The 14,684-nt window shown below is 52.7% G+C and overlaps 1 protein-coding gene across 4 annotated transcripts in view; it reads right to left on the bottom strand.

Moving 5' to 3' along the window:
• Nucleotides 1-14,684, bottom strand: part of SLC7A1 (solute carrier family 7 member 1) — a 71,582-nt gene that overhangs the window by 8,617 nt on the left and 48,281 nt on the right. For all 4 annotated transcript variants that reach the window (XM_012746550.2, XM_012746545.2, XM_076009525.1 and 1 more), the window contains 6 exons: nt 12,899-13,057; nt 11,040-11,214; nt 5,095-5,216; nt 4,243-4,465; nt 3,308-3,447; nt 443-545 (listed from right to left, as the gene is read on the bottom strand). In XM_012746550.2, the coding sequence (XP_012602004.2) occupies nt 443-545; nt 3,308-3,447; nt 4,243-4,465; nt 5,095-5,216; nt 11,040-11,214; nt 12,899-13,057 (922 nt within the window). The remainder of the gene's footprint in view (nt 1-442; nt 546-3,307; nt 3,448-4,242; nt 4,466-5,094; nt 5,217-11,039; nt 11,215-12,898; nt 13,058-14,684) is intronic.

Here is a 14,684-nt window from a genome sequence, read left to right as displayed (position 1 = left end):
GGTGGGCGGGGGCCGCTCCACACCTGCAACGGGACTTGCTCCTCCGGCCAGGGTGCGGCGAGGCTGCAGAGCGTCACGCTGACCCAAGCTTCGCGGGCCCTGGAGTCTCCCGGTTCCTATCAGGGCCAGCCCCAGTCCCCTCCATCCTAAGAACCTGGACCAAGGTGCCATCGTTACCCTAAGCCTTCAAAAACTCTGGTCCCGGGATCCAGACCTGAGAACCTGTCTCTACCTTCCCAGCATCTAGCCAGAAACATGAGGGCCCATGATAGAGGGAGGCGAGGGGCCACCCCTAGCCCTTCAAGGACGTCCTCCCAATCAGGCGCTCAACCCAGACCCCCCCCCTCCTCGGCAGCCCGCATGGAGGGATCGCCAACTTAAAAGCCACACCTTATAAACAATGCCAACTGTTTAAGGTTACCAGGCACGCCGCCATACATACCGTAAGACCAACACGCAGGCAGCCACCAAAGAGTAGGCCAGGAGGGTGCCGATGGACATGAGGTCCACCAGGTCCTTCAGGTCAAAGAGGAAGGCCATCACAGCTGGGAAGAGAGAGACGTCAGGATGCACACGTGGCCCTCTGCACACGCCCACGGCCAGGCCCACCACCCGCCCGCAGTGCAGGCAGGGCACGTGAAGGGCATAGCTCTTACTCCCACCCCTGGCTGTGCCGTGGAAACGCTGGCTTCCAGCCAAGACAAGTTCATGATTAAGTCACACGCAGTCCTCAGTGGACAGTAAACTAACATTTGTTTAGAGAGTACTTCCATTCTTTTTTGATCCTTGTGGCAACTTTGTAACCCCTATCTATACCTCAGATGGAGAAAGTGAAGTCCACAGGGGTTAGAAGACTTATCTAAGGTCACACAGCTCCTAAGAGGAGCCAGGATGTGAACTAGGTTCTTATGACTGAGTCCAGTGTGTCTTCCTCTACACCGTGCTGACTTGCAGACAGCCAAGTGCATCCATCCATCATCCATCTTCAATCATCCATCCATATATTCATCATTCATCTTCTATCAGTTCCATCCAATCCACCATCTACCATCTATCCATCCCAACTATCTATCCATCCATCTTCCATCAATCCATCTAATCCATCATCTACCATCCACTCATCCCAGCTATCCATCCATCTTCCATCAATCCCATCCAATCCATCATCCATCATCCATCCATCCATCCCAGCTATCCATCCATCATCCATCTTCCATCCATTCATATAGTCATCATCCATCTTCCATCAATCCCATCCAATCCATCATCTACCACCCACCCACCCACCCATCCATCCATCCATCCATCCCATTCATCCATCCATCTTTCCATCATTATCCATCCCATCCTTCCGTACATCTTCAATCTTTCCATCCGGCACTGACGCAGACTGTGCAGTCACTGGGTCCTAGATAGTAACCATTAAGCAGGGCGGACCACAGTCCCAGGCCTCTCTGAGGACCCTCTCATAACACAGATGACAGAGCTGGGTGGCAAAGAAGGGCAAGTCTGTGCTCTGGGAGGACTCACAGGGGCTCTAACCCAGGCAGGTAAGCAGGGAAAGCAGAGCTGCTCCTCACATGTGAAGTCACTTCACATGGAAGAAATCTGAAGAGTTGTCCCCAGACAGTACCAGCCCCTTCACCATGCCCCTGCCTTTAAAAAGAATTAAAACATTCATGCTTATTTGAAAATCCTTCCTAAGTTTTGTGAGAGTATGTGTGTTTATTTATGTGCATGTATATGTCAAGTTTTCCCTTTTAAAAAACAACGGGGCTATATCTACTTTGGGATATTTTCAAATCACATGCAATCAACACAAGTTAAAACATAAACACAAAACCATTATTTTTCCACAAATATCTCTCCAGCCCTTCTAGATCACTGCAACTAAAATATATTTAAATTGAGGATAAATAACAGGATTAAGAGCAAAGGGGACCTCCCGATAATTAGAAGAGTATCCAACTGTGCATGCCACAAATGCCCGCGTTCCTACTCAAGGAAAAACTGGAGACAAATTTCTTCCATGTGAGGTGATTTTAGAAAACCAAATACTTATTTACTGCTCCTGCCAAATGAAAAAAAGAGTCAATCCTTGATTTGATGAATGGCATGACCTTCATAGTCACTTGAAAGATAGTGGTCTGACCTCCTTTATCAGCACAGGAAGCAAAGTAAGGGTCTGCCTTTAACACAATCGAATTGCATGTGAACACTGAAAAAGCATTTACTATTTCGAGTTCCTTAATCCCTTAAATATTCTGGCCACGTAGGGCACCCCTCACCTGGCCACTGCAGTCACTTCAAGAGCTAAAATCACACGGAAAATGTATTACATAATTATAAAACTGCTTTCCTTTAGTATATCATATTAAAGTGAGTGCACTTTGCTAAGGGCATAAATACCAACAAAACCTGGTGAGCGATTCATGCACTCCAGATGGTCGAGTGTCTCACCAGTGGCCACCGTCCGGTTGCTGTGGTACGAAGTGTGACCAGTGGCATGTGCCCTAACTTGCCCAAAAGACCCACCACTCTGCTCAGGCCCTGGGAGGAGCTCAGCCACTTTGGCATGAAAAACAAACCAGGAGCCAAAAGCCAGCCCTACCCTCATGGGTGGGCACCCTCGCTTCCCCGTGGCCTGCTCTGCTCCGTCTACACAGCGGGATGACACCTGCCTCTTGGGCCATAAAATGCAACCAAGAAAGGAGGAAACGCATAAAACAAATCCATGTCAATTGTCCTCTCGGTGATGTACCTGATCGCAGAAGATGACCCTCCTCTGGGTCTGCCACCGTGCATGAACGCGAGCAGACGGCTTTGCCAGCAACACCCTCCATATCCCGGGGGAATAGGGGGCCACACTTTAGAAAACACCGATTGTGAGGCATCCTTGTTTACCAGAGAATTCGTGTGCTAAGATGCACAGACCCCAAGTTTCCGGGTACAAACAAAAAGTCCCCCTTGCTGTGCACTATGCAAGAAGCCGGCTGCCCAGGTGTGCGCAGGGAATCGCTCCGAGAGGGGGAAGGACCAAAGGCCCTGCAGGAACAGTGTGTGCCACACTCTGCCCACGGAGTGGGCAACAGAAAAGTTCAAACTCTTGGAGAATTCCACTTCCTCTGCCAAACTGGCCTCTGCCTTTGGTCAAAAGGACAGGTACCTTTCAACGAACCAGGTTGCAAGACCAGTTAAAAAGACCAGCTAAAATTTCTCATAGACCAGCACGATTCGTGATATCTCCCTAGGGAATAATGATTCAACTGTGAAGACGCTGGCACGTGCAGCGAGCGCCCGCACTCACCAGCGATGGCACCGGAGGTTAACGTGGCGATTATCGGTGTTTTGGTCCTATCGTTGATTTTGGCCAAAAATTTAAACAGCAGTCCATCTTCGGCCATGGCGTAGATAACTCGAGGCATAGGAAACATGGAGCCTAAAAGACTAGATTTGGGGAAAAAGGCAGAACATGTGAGCAAAAGCGGTTCATCGGGGATACAGGCACCACGTGGGACCACGCACAGTTTACCACGGAGGGCAGGGAGCCCGAATTTCTCACCGAGAACTGCAACCCCCCACACTGGGAGGCCCACGGCTAGAAGACCCGGCATGTAACAAATCAACCCCAGAAAAAGCCCACACTGTCAGCATGGACTGCGGTAGAGAATGAGGAACACCTAACGTAAACTGAGATGAGCCCCAGTGGCAGTCTGTATGGAAGGGAAAGTGTGCGTTTCCTCCTGCGACTGTTCTCGCTGAGCCGAACAGAAGACACGAGCATCACTGCATTCCCAGGGGCCTCTCTGGGGTGAACCAATACCAGCAGACGGTCCCCACCGACTGACGCAGGCTGGTGGGAGACACCAGGGCTTCTCATCGCAAGGCACTCACGCCCCTTTCCTAAGCGGCCCCAGCGTGATCGTCAAACTAAGGGCCAAAATACGGGGCTCCAAGAGGGGGCTGGTCCCTCAGCCGACGTCAGGGACACAGGGCCAGAGCCTCGCTGAGCGGATGACGCTGAGAAGTCGGCCTTGGTCCTCTGGGATGAAAACGTCAGAAACGCAAACAACTCTCGGGACGATTAACAGCAACAACAAGGGCGAAGGCTGCCACTGGGGCTGGGGCGCTGGCTCTGACTGTCTCGAGGCAAGACGGACGTTAGCAGCTGAGCCATGTCCCACGGGGCCTCGCCCGGCCTCGCTCCCCCCCGCCCTGCCGACGCGGGGGAGGCCCTCTCACCTGGTAGAAAGCGCGCAGAGGGAGCCCACGGCCACCGCGTACTTGGCGCCTTCCCAGCCCACGTGCTTGAAGGCGTCGGGCAGGGGGCTGTCCTTGTCCAGGCAGAAGTACGGCATCATGAGCGTGAGGGCGGCCGACACCCCGAAGTAGGCGATGAAGCAGATGAGGAGGGAGGCGACGATGCCCACGGGGATGGCCTTCTGCGGGTTCTTGACCTCCTCGCCTGGGGGCAGCGGGGTGAGCCTGAGCAAGGCGGGCGGCTGGGGCGTGGCCTCCCCGCGTGACACCCAAGGGCTCACGTGCCGGGGAGCTCATGCACGCCACGGGTCACCGCCCCACCGCTCGACCCTACAGGACGGGGTCCTCGGGGCTTCCCGGAACGGGGCTGGCGCTCAGCATCACACACCAGGCAGCCCCCGCCCCCGCCCCCCTGGTGTTCTCGGCCTGCACGTCACAGTTTGGCCAAGGACGAGATGCGTTTCCCTTGGCAGAGGAAACCCGGGAGGCTCAGTGGAGCCCGGCCGGCTCAGTCGACCAGGATGACAATATTTTTAATGGCCTCGTTTCTCCCGGATGATGCACAGATAGAAAATCAGGCTGCAGCTACGCAGCCGTCACCCCATGCTAACGGCAGGACCGTCAGTCACGTTCCTGATGCAGTTTCCTGCCCGGCACTGCCACTTGGGGAGGCGATAAGGGGGGAGGTGTCGGGGATTAGCAGGAAGCTGCAGAAACACACGGCACTCGCATGTGGGGGTGCAGCAGCGGGAAGGGCAGTGCCCAGCCCCGAGCAGTGTCACCCCTGTCTGCAGAAGAGCAAAAGGCCCAGGGGACGGTGGCAGGCGGACGCACCTGTGGTGGCAATGCAGTCAAAGCCCACGAAGGCGTAGAAGCAAGTCGCAGCCCCTGACAGCACGCCGGAGAATCCGAAGGGCATGAATCCACCAACACCAGGAGCCCCTCCCTTCGTGTTACTAGAAAAAAGAGCAACGGTCAAAACCGCAGACCCGTGCGTAGTCTGGCTCTAGGAGCAGCGTTCGTCTCCTGCAGAGAGGCGATGCCAGGCAGGCGCCACCCCCACCAATGACGGCCGCTCTGCCTGGGGCTCCCTGGGACCTGGGGGTGTTGCCACCTGTCACGGCGTTCCAACTCCATGGGCAGCAGGCCTCTCTGCCCTTCGTGACCCCCAAACCAAAAGGGTGCACAGGGTTGCCCCTTCCAGAAGCACCTTCTGAACAAGGCCTTTGGCAGACAGAGGCAGGGCTGTGGTGGGGGGTCCACTGTGGCCGGCCCCACCCCTCCTCCCCAGGACCCCCAGAGGGAGACACAGAGCCACCCGTCAGGTGCACGGACCTGCCCCTGGTCCCATACTCACCAGTCACTAAGCCTTAAAACAAAACATTTTTGGGAGAAACCCAGGTTAAAAAAAAGTGTACTCTCTTAGTCATAAGACTTAAGACCCACGTGCACAAGGCAGTCTAGGGGGCTGGGGTTGCGAAGCTTCTGCCTGGTGGGTGGGGACCAGGCCCGGCACGGCCCTGCTACACCTCAGGGCTCGGCACATTATCTGCTAAATTAATGAAGGCAAAGTCAAATAAGCACGGTTTGTAAATGCAGAAGACAGGCTGCCTAAATGTTCAGAAAATCGTCCCCCGTGAATCCGACACCCGTGACTGACGCTGTGCCCAGGCTCAGCTTGGCGCTTGGCCCCTCTCAGGGCACTGAAAGTCCTCCAGGCCCCTCCTCCCTGCCGCATAGAGCCCGGGCTGTCTGTCACCCCCACATGCCGTGTTCCGGGGATGCATGCGTGGTCAGTCCAGGTGGCTTCCCTGGCCACCGTGTCTAGCTCCAAGGCATGCTGCCCTTCCCTGCCTGTCACGAGGAAACCCTGAGCCGTCTGCACCAGCACTCTGCTGCCACCTGAAAGGCAGCTGAACTCCCTCCAGTTAGAGCAGGAGCCCCTGCTCCTCCCCCACCACCCACACCTGTGCCAGCAGCGGGGCTGCAGGCCTCTGTCCTGTCACAGGGCCACTGTGAGCAGTTCCAGACCCATGAGGACGATCACCACCCTCCTCTGTCCCTCCCACTCGACCAGGCTGACAGCCACCTCCCTCCGACTGCACAGGACAACCTGCCCTAAACCACATCGCTTCCCGGAGCGAGAAGAAGAACCACACAGGATATATATAAGTGATGGATGTAGGAAAATGTGTCGCCAAACAAGAGCTTTATTTTGTCATCTTAAAGTGTGACTAAAACTGACAACCCAAGTACAAAAACAAGCGGCCCAAGACAAATAAGTCTGCAAGGCCACAGGACACGGTCTCCCAGTCCCGACGGCCCACTGGCCGGCCTGCTCTCACTGTGGACATAAATCAGCCAAAGAACTTGGAACACGCTGGCAAGCAGACTCCTATTATACTGTGGCCTAAGCTTAAAACAAAACAGGTGACAACCACATGGCTCAGGAGAGGGAGGAGGAGACCACAGGAGGCGGGAACTTGGGAGTCAGAATGTCTCCTGTGGGCCAGGGCCCCATCGCTGTCCAGACGACAGACGCCCACTCGGCTCTATCTTGAGGTGTCAGGAGCTGTTGAAATGGCTGCAAATGCAAATACGTGCAGGCCACCATCGATGGGGCGCTTTAAACAGCCCTGAGGCACAAGCACCCAGGAAGGCTTTGAGAATCCCATTTCCGGGGAGATGGAGAGTGCAGGGACTAGATACCTCACTCAACTCCAGAGACAGACCGACTGGTAGAAGATGCCTAGGTGTTTCTATTCTCATCCTCGCCAGCATTCATTGCTTTGGGATTTTTTGATAAAGGCCAGTCTCACTGGGGTTAGGTGGTATCTCGTTGTGGTTTTCATTTGCACAGCTAATGGACAGTGTTATAGAGGGGGAAGGGCATGCTTCAAATCATGGTTTGGGTGTAGCAAAGTCATAACATGTAACCACAATGTTTGTACCGCCATAATATCCTGGGGAAAAAAAAAAAGTGGCCCAAGGGCTGGCACGGGCCTTCCTCGCATAGACAGGCAAAGCACAAATGACCATGAAGGCGGGGACAGAGGGAAGCAAGGGGCTGTGGGTAGCCCCCAGCGGGAGGAGGCAAAAGGAAAGGCTTCACAGTTGGGGAGGAATCGGATACGCCTCCAGGCCATGGGGTGTGAGTGACAGGCGAAGGCGCACGTGAGCAAGGACAGGCCAGTGCCCGCTGACTGAGACACCTGCCCCGCCTACTCCGCGTGCTGCCACGCGGCACACCAGCACCGTGGGCAGGACCCCGGCGCCAGGATGCTGGGCAACCACAACAACAAACAAGAGCCTGATATTTAAAAATGGCACGCAGAGCATGGTAGTAAGAGAAAAATTCAAGGTGCAGGAGAGAAAGGGAGGAATGAAATATACACGTTTTCATTTGCCTGTGTTTACACGAGACGAGCTGCAGGCTTGCACACACACATACACACACACACACACGCACACACGTAACGGAAAGTTTTACCTGTCTGGGTGAGAGAGGAGGGAGATGAAGAAAGGAATGAGAACAGGATTTCTCAGGACAAAACTTTTTCTAACGTTATGATACATGAACAGACCGTGTGCATATTTTACCTATGCAAAAAATCAAATTCAACCTTTAGGAACAGTTTGGGTGTGACTGATCCCAGTAGCAGGGCACCAACAGAAGCCTTTCTATGGAGGCTCAAACCAAAACATTTAAAGATATTTTTAAATATTTCTCTTTATATATAATCAATGATTAACCTGCCACATGCACACGGTGGCCGTGTCCACTCACCATCCGGCAACTCACACGTGAAGGTGTGGGGCTGCTGCCCACGGCCACTGTGCGGCAACGTCACCTTGCGACAAGGTGAGGAAAATCCAGGTCTCCCTTCAGCGTTGCCTGCCCTGCAGAACCGGTGGCCTGCCTTTCTGCATTCCACCCAGCTGGCCACTCGGAAGTTAGCAAAGACAGTATCTGGGAAAGTTAGGGGGCCGTAAAGGTCCCCCCTGCAGGCCTGTCACCCTGCGCGAGCCGTGAGCGCCCACAGCAGGGCTCCCAGGTCCTGACTCCCACCCGCCGCCCTGACGTAAACTGCTAGCGGTCCTCGAAAGCCACACTCCCCCGTTCTTCTACGCAGAAATGGGGACCCTTAATTATTTTAGCTGGACACTGGATGGGCACATATATTTACTACCCATCTAAGAATCAAGACGGTTTCTCCAATCCGAGAGCTACAAGGTGTAGCCATTTGACTAAGTGCTGATCAAAGAGATTTGAGCAGATGTGGTGTCTGTACCTGCCAGGAAATGTCTGGGGATCTAGTGGGGGTGCCCTTTATTTGCCCCCTCTCCTTCCTGCTTGCTGGAGCAGGAAGAGCCACCTTGGGGTCCTGGGTGACCTTGGGAATGTGGCCTGTGGACAAAGTCATGAGATGGGAGGACTGGATCTCTGGCCTGGTAAAGTGATACGCTGCACTGACCACCAGAGAGAACCACAGCCTGATCTTGGTGAAGCCAATGCTATTTTGGGCTTTCCCCACTCATGGACAGACACCTTGCAGCACTTTCTCGACAGGCTTCCCTGTGGGATCAACGCTTTGTGACTGCTGTGTCTACAGAACGCTGGATAGGAAAGCCAGAGGCAGCACAAGTCAAAGGCAGTGAGGAACCAGCCAGCCTGGGGGGGGGGTAACACCCCTATCGCAGACCAAGACACAGAGTGACCCCAGGCTCCAAGGAGCCCTCCCAGATAGCCACGGCAAGAGCATCCTAAAATCACAAGCCCAGTGTGGTCAAAGCCACACACGCTGCCTCCAAAGCCACGCACGCTGAAGCTCCTCCGTGTTACATGGTTTGGTTGGGAAGTGGCCTACTATTTCAGGGAGACAAGCAATTTCACGCAAGACTACATGGCTATTGTCAGAAATACAAATCTACAGCTGGAAGGAAAAAAAGAAAAGAACGACGCTTAGAGATCTTAACAAAATGAAAGAGTAAGCTCGACTCCAGTCCTACAGAGCTCCACCTCTTGAAAGTGGCTGATCCCCTACCGTGGGGCTGGGCCTGGCAGCGGGGCCATCAGATATAACTGGGGGGCCCACCTGTGATCCGGGGGCTGGGGCGACAAATGCCGCTTTGTCTGGGCAGCCGGTACAGTCCATCGTCACCAGGGTGTCTGCGTGAGGATGACTGATCAAAGTAAATACCATCGGCCGGCACAGACAATCTCTTCATAAAAATAATAAAATTAAATCTCGATTGGCAACCAGGACAGGAGAAGTACCCTCTGTCTTTCACTCCTGACCTATAAATAGCAACCGGTAAAACACGCTCTCAAAGTTCTCAAATCATATTTTGAACTGGCTTTACTCCACCCTGAATTAATAGGCACCGATAAATTTGGCCTAAATTATGACTCCGGAATGCTAGGGAATGACACATTAAAAGTCCTCATTTCTCTGTAATCGAGTCTAGGAAAGCAAGGCTGTTTTCATGTGAACTGTTAACCACATAATATTCGTGCTGGTGAAGTTTCATGTATCTAATGCGATAGTTTCCTGTTTACGCTCTAGTAATAGCTCCCAGCCCCATGTCAAGGCTTGGAGGACACGGCCGGGCACCTGGCCCTAAACCAATGACCCTTTGCTGCCAATGCCCCCAGTGTGAGATGGCTCTTCTTAGCCTTCCGCACAGCCAGGTGTGGCCGCCCCTAGAGTCCTGCCTGTGGAACACGGCAGAAGGGCTGTGGGTCTTCCGGGTCTGTCCTTGACAGCCCCGGGCACACTCTCTTCCCCAGGAGAGCTGGCCCTGCTTGTGCCCACAGGACAGCCCTGACGAGGCAGACGAGGACAATGTCCCAGGGGATCGAGACGGAAGATGTCCAGTCCCCAGACGTCACCTGTGGCAGCTGAGCTGGCAGGCCAGCCAGCCTGGACCACTCATCACAGGACCTAAAACACCACTTCAACGCCCCTGCATTGTATCAGCGTCTCTTTAGCATCCCAGTTTAACTTTCAGCCTGAATGAAAGTAGAATCGCAGATAAAACCCAACCCCCACTCTCCATCCTGGGACCTGCAGAGTCACCTGATTCATTACGACTGTCTGGCTCTGTGTCCTAGGCAGCCTGGGCTCGCCGGAAGGCCCGAGAAGGCACAGGGTGGAGAGCTGGCCACCACTGCCAGCTCTGATGTCCACGTCGGAGACGGGGCCAGCGTTGTCAGGCGGAGGCCGAGCACGTCAAACGGGGGAGGAAGATACTGTTATACTCTTGTCTGGACGCTTCAGGAATTCTGAAAACCTTTGGCCAAAGTCCCGCATATTTCTTCTTCCCTGTGTCACCACTACAATAGGACGGCACTTAAGGTAAAGTGGTGTCAGCATGGCGTCGCGGAGACCATCTTTGCTCTACACAGAACGCAGCCCGCTGGCCACGAAACAGACACGAGGAAAGAGAGACTACCGAGCGAGCCCGACGGCCACGGCCCTGAACTACACACAATTTGGAATTAGAGCGGCGATTCTGACCTCCTGAATCTTTCTCACTATACAACGTTCTGTCCGAGTCAGGGGAATAAACCCTCGTGGAAACTGCAAACATATAAAATACCCTCAGCTGCAAAAAACAAAACAAAGACATTAACAAAATGTATATTCAAAGATGTTTCTCTAAAATGGCACACACCGTCCTAGCCTGCGAGGGACAGCCCCAGACTCACATACGTGCCGTGAACACCAACCACCGTGGAGAACGGCCACGCGAGAGGGACGGAAGAAACAACTCACTTGTTCAGACACAGATGGCCGGACGTGTTCCGGAAATCCTCCTCCGTGAGCTGCCAGTTTTTAATTGATCCTTTCACAAATCCTGACACCATGATAAAGCCCAGGACCAGGACGTTGACACAAGTGAATATTTTGTTGACCATGGCTGACTCTTTCACACCGAGAGTTAAAAGTCCTGAAAAAGTGCAGACAGGAAACCTCGTCTGAGTGTTAACCACGCACCACGGGGACCCCTCCTGGGATGGGGGTGGGAAGAGACAGAGAGAGAACCCAGGAATAGGGAAGAACTCATCGTCTTTCTAGGGGCAGGAACCTAAGCAACCCGAGTCCATACGGGGTAGGGGTATTCGTTTCACAGGCTCTCAGAGCTGGTCTTCCGGATCCCCTTGAGAATTGAGGACGTCACCCAAGGGGCACCCAAGGTCCGCAGAGATCTGGACTATGACATCCAACTGTCAGTGGAAAGCCCCTCGCAGACAGTGCAGAGGGCCTCGACCCGCCCACCACGTGGATCCTTTGCACTAAAATGACATTGCTGGGAAACGGCCTTCAGAAGCAAATCCACTGAGCTCAAGTTTCTTGGTACAATGAGAGTTTATCAGATGAGGAAATTATTCAGATTGACTTCGGGATGTTAGTAATATATTAGTAACAACAACTAGCTGTGGTTTTGGAACCACTACCACACATGGTTCCTCATTGGGGCTCAGTGCATATGAAATAAAGTCTGAGCTCAACTAGCTCTAGCTTGTAAACTCACATTAAAATGAAAAGTAATAAAAATGCACAGGGACCTCTGATAGCAGATCCCACAGGACCACCTTAGTGTGAAGATGCCCTTTGGGGACTTCCACGGCGGAAACTCTCCGCGGCACAGAGAGGGGCTGACGGCAACACCCGCCCACCACCACCACCTGAGACCACTGTCCTGCCACGGAGGCCTGTCATACATTTTAAAATAAAAACTGCTGTACCTATGAGATTGCATTCGGAAGTGCAAATGTTAGAAGAGAATTGGGTAGTTAATCACGGAGAGAACACCTTGCCATGCGTCCCTCCCTCTCACGTTTATTATTATAAAATAAAATCTTACTAGCGCAAAAAAACATTTTCTGATCTATGTTTCTGCCAGCTGGACCAGAAACACTACCGAGACCAGCCTGGGCGAAGTTATTTCAATTATGTGGTGTGTAAAATAAGGCGTGTCATTTTAAAGACTCATCCAGGATTTTCTAACCCCAAATGTGAATTTATTTGCATTTCAGCTTCATGTTTAGGGAGCCCCATGGGGCGAAACTCCCATCCTGCTGGCCGAGACACAGACTAATGTCACTAACTAGAGGCTGCTGTCAGCAACTGTTCAAGCGGTGTCTGGAATTTTAAAATTCTGTAACCACAATCTTGTCACGAAACTGATTTATTTAAAGGGTGTTTTGGTGGTTGTTAGGTGTAAAACCATCCAAGACGCCGCTAGACGCCCCAGGCGCACATGAGTGTTCCAGACAGACCTCATTCCTCCGCATTTTCCTGGCTGACGAATGACCACTTCCCTCGCCAGCTGGTCATCCCGAGTCAAAAGAATTCTCACTCCTGGGTCACTTGTGCAATAAGCCTGCAGTGCTGAGAAAACCTTACTCCACAAACAGTTACGCTGACCTCCTGAGCTTCTCCGTTAATGAAACAGTCCTCAACTCAACAGCTATGAGGCTGGCCAGCTCTGTGCGACAATGACGGAGACAGAGCGGAACAAAAAGAAACAGTGAGGAGGGTTTAAAGAGAAAAGGAAGGAAGGAAGGAACTTCACCGGAGGCTGCCATAATCGCTTTGCCCACGGGCCTCTTTTTCAGTGCGCGCTTTACCTGTCAAGATGAGAATTATGATCACGGCGAATATGTCGGGGTTTTCGGCCAGCACCCCCGGGGCATTCAGGGCCATGTGCGTCCGCGAGAACTGCCCGATGGGTCTGCCTATGAGCTCATCGAACGTCGCGCTCCAGGCCCTCGCTACGCTTGAAGTGCCTGCCACAAAACACACACAGCAGAGGGATTCAGGGAAAACAGTTAGCAGATACTTGTCACCAGGCTCTGGCAGCGCCCACTCGGGGGTGATAGACGGCGCGTTGCAATCTCGCAGCAGCAGCCAGACCACAGTGCAACTCGGGGCCAGGACGGAGGGTCAACCGAGGCTGGGAGTGAGAAGCAGGAGGCGGCTTCGGGGGCCTAGAGAGGCATGCACACGTGTGCTGTGTGCACCAAATGCATTTACAGCCAAAGAGAAATTTCACGAAACAGTCACCCTTACCACCTGGTAGGCGCTCGGATAGGATTTATGTAATGCCGCCTATTTTATTTCATTAAAAAAAAAAATGCTGATGACAATTCATGACAATTGATTCCATAATCCACTCCTGGGGTGCATCTGTGGAGTCTGGAGGAACATCGCTTAGGAAGCCCCTTTTCCAGGACCCCCTTGGCCACAGAATTGATGAGACCTGCACCCCAATAACACAATTCTCCCAGCAAGAAGAGGGGCCCGAGGAGCTCCTTGACGGGGGTGGCCCCCATCTCAGGGGCAAAGGCAGCTGCTCATCTCAGAGCAGGCTCCAGCCACCTCTGCCACTTTGTGCCTGAGCCTGACGTGGAGGTCACGGTGCCCGCAGAGTGCAGGACCACAGACAAAGCCCAGCCCTCCTCATTCTCCCCAGACCCCAAACTCCCCAGCCTTGAGGAACACAGAGGCAGCACCCAAATGCCAACAGTGGTTTGCTTTTCCCTCTCTCTCTCGTTTAATGTTGTTTTTTTTTAAGACTGTTTGTTGCCCCAGCTGCATCCAGGAACCTGCCTCATAGCTCACTGCAGCCTCCAACTCCTGGGCTCAAACGATCCTCCTGCCCCAGCCTCCCAAGTAGCTGGGACTAGAGATGCATGCCACCACACCCAGCCAATTTTTTCCTATTTAATTCTGAAGAGAGTCACTGTTTTTCCAGTGGTGTTTCTCAGGAAACGTCACTAAAATTCCAGTACTTGCATATAGCATTTTCCTTTATTTTCAAAGCGTGCCTTGTGGGCGACCATGGTCTGAATTATCCACAGAACTCAGCCAGAGTGATCTGCATAGAGATGCAATTTGGTTATTTGGTCTCATGCTGAGTACTTTTCCAACAAATGGAAAATGTAAACACATGTCTCCTTCCTGAGTAGCCAACCTATCATGGATTCTATAAAAATGGTCTCACTGTCTCCCTACGTGCTCCCAAGCCCCATCCTGCTGGGTGGGAAGGGCTCCCTGGCCTCCTTCCCAGCTGCCCCCCTTCCCCTTTCTGCATCATGCCTTTTAAAAAAATCATTTGCTGAAAAAACTGCCCTTCCCCAGGCTGCGAATAAATTTTCATTACACATGCAAATAGTCCTCCGCAAGCAAACAGCACTCTGGCAAAGCCTCTTTCATTTGTTTGTTGGTCTAGAAGCGGCAAGCGCTTCATGCTCAATGTGTATTTTATGCCCAGGTAAATCCTCTGGAAATATAACGGTCCATTTAAAATAGCTACATTCCCACTGAGAGACTTCAGCTTGTGAGAACCATTCGTGGTTATAAGTTTTGATGCTGAACTGAAAAAAAAAAAAAAGATTATGAATTTTATTTTAG

This window comes from Microcebus murinus, chromosome 13 (genome assembly GCF_040939455.1).
Source record: "Microcebus murinus isolate Inina chromosome 13, M.murinus_Inina_mat1.0, whole genome shotgun sequence".
Classification (NCBI taxonomy): Eukaryota; Metazoa; Chordata; class Mammalia; order Primates; family Cheirogaleidae; genus Microcebus; species Microcebus murinus.
This window is presented reverse-complemented; position numbering and strand designations above follow the sequence as displayed.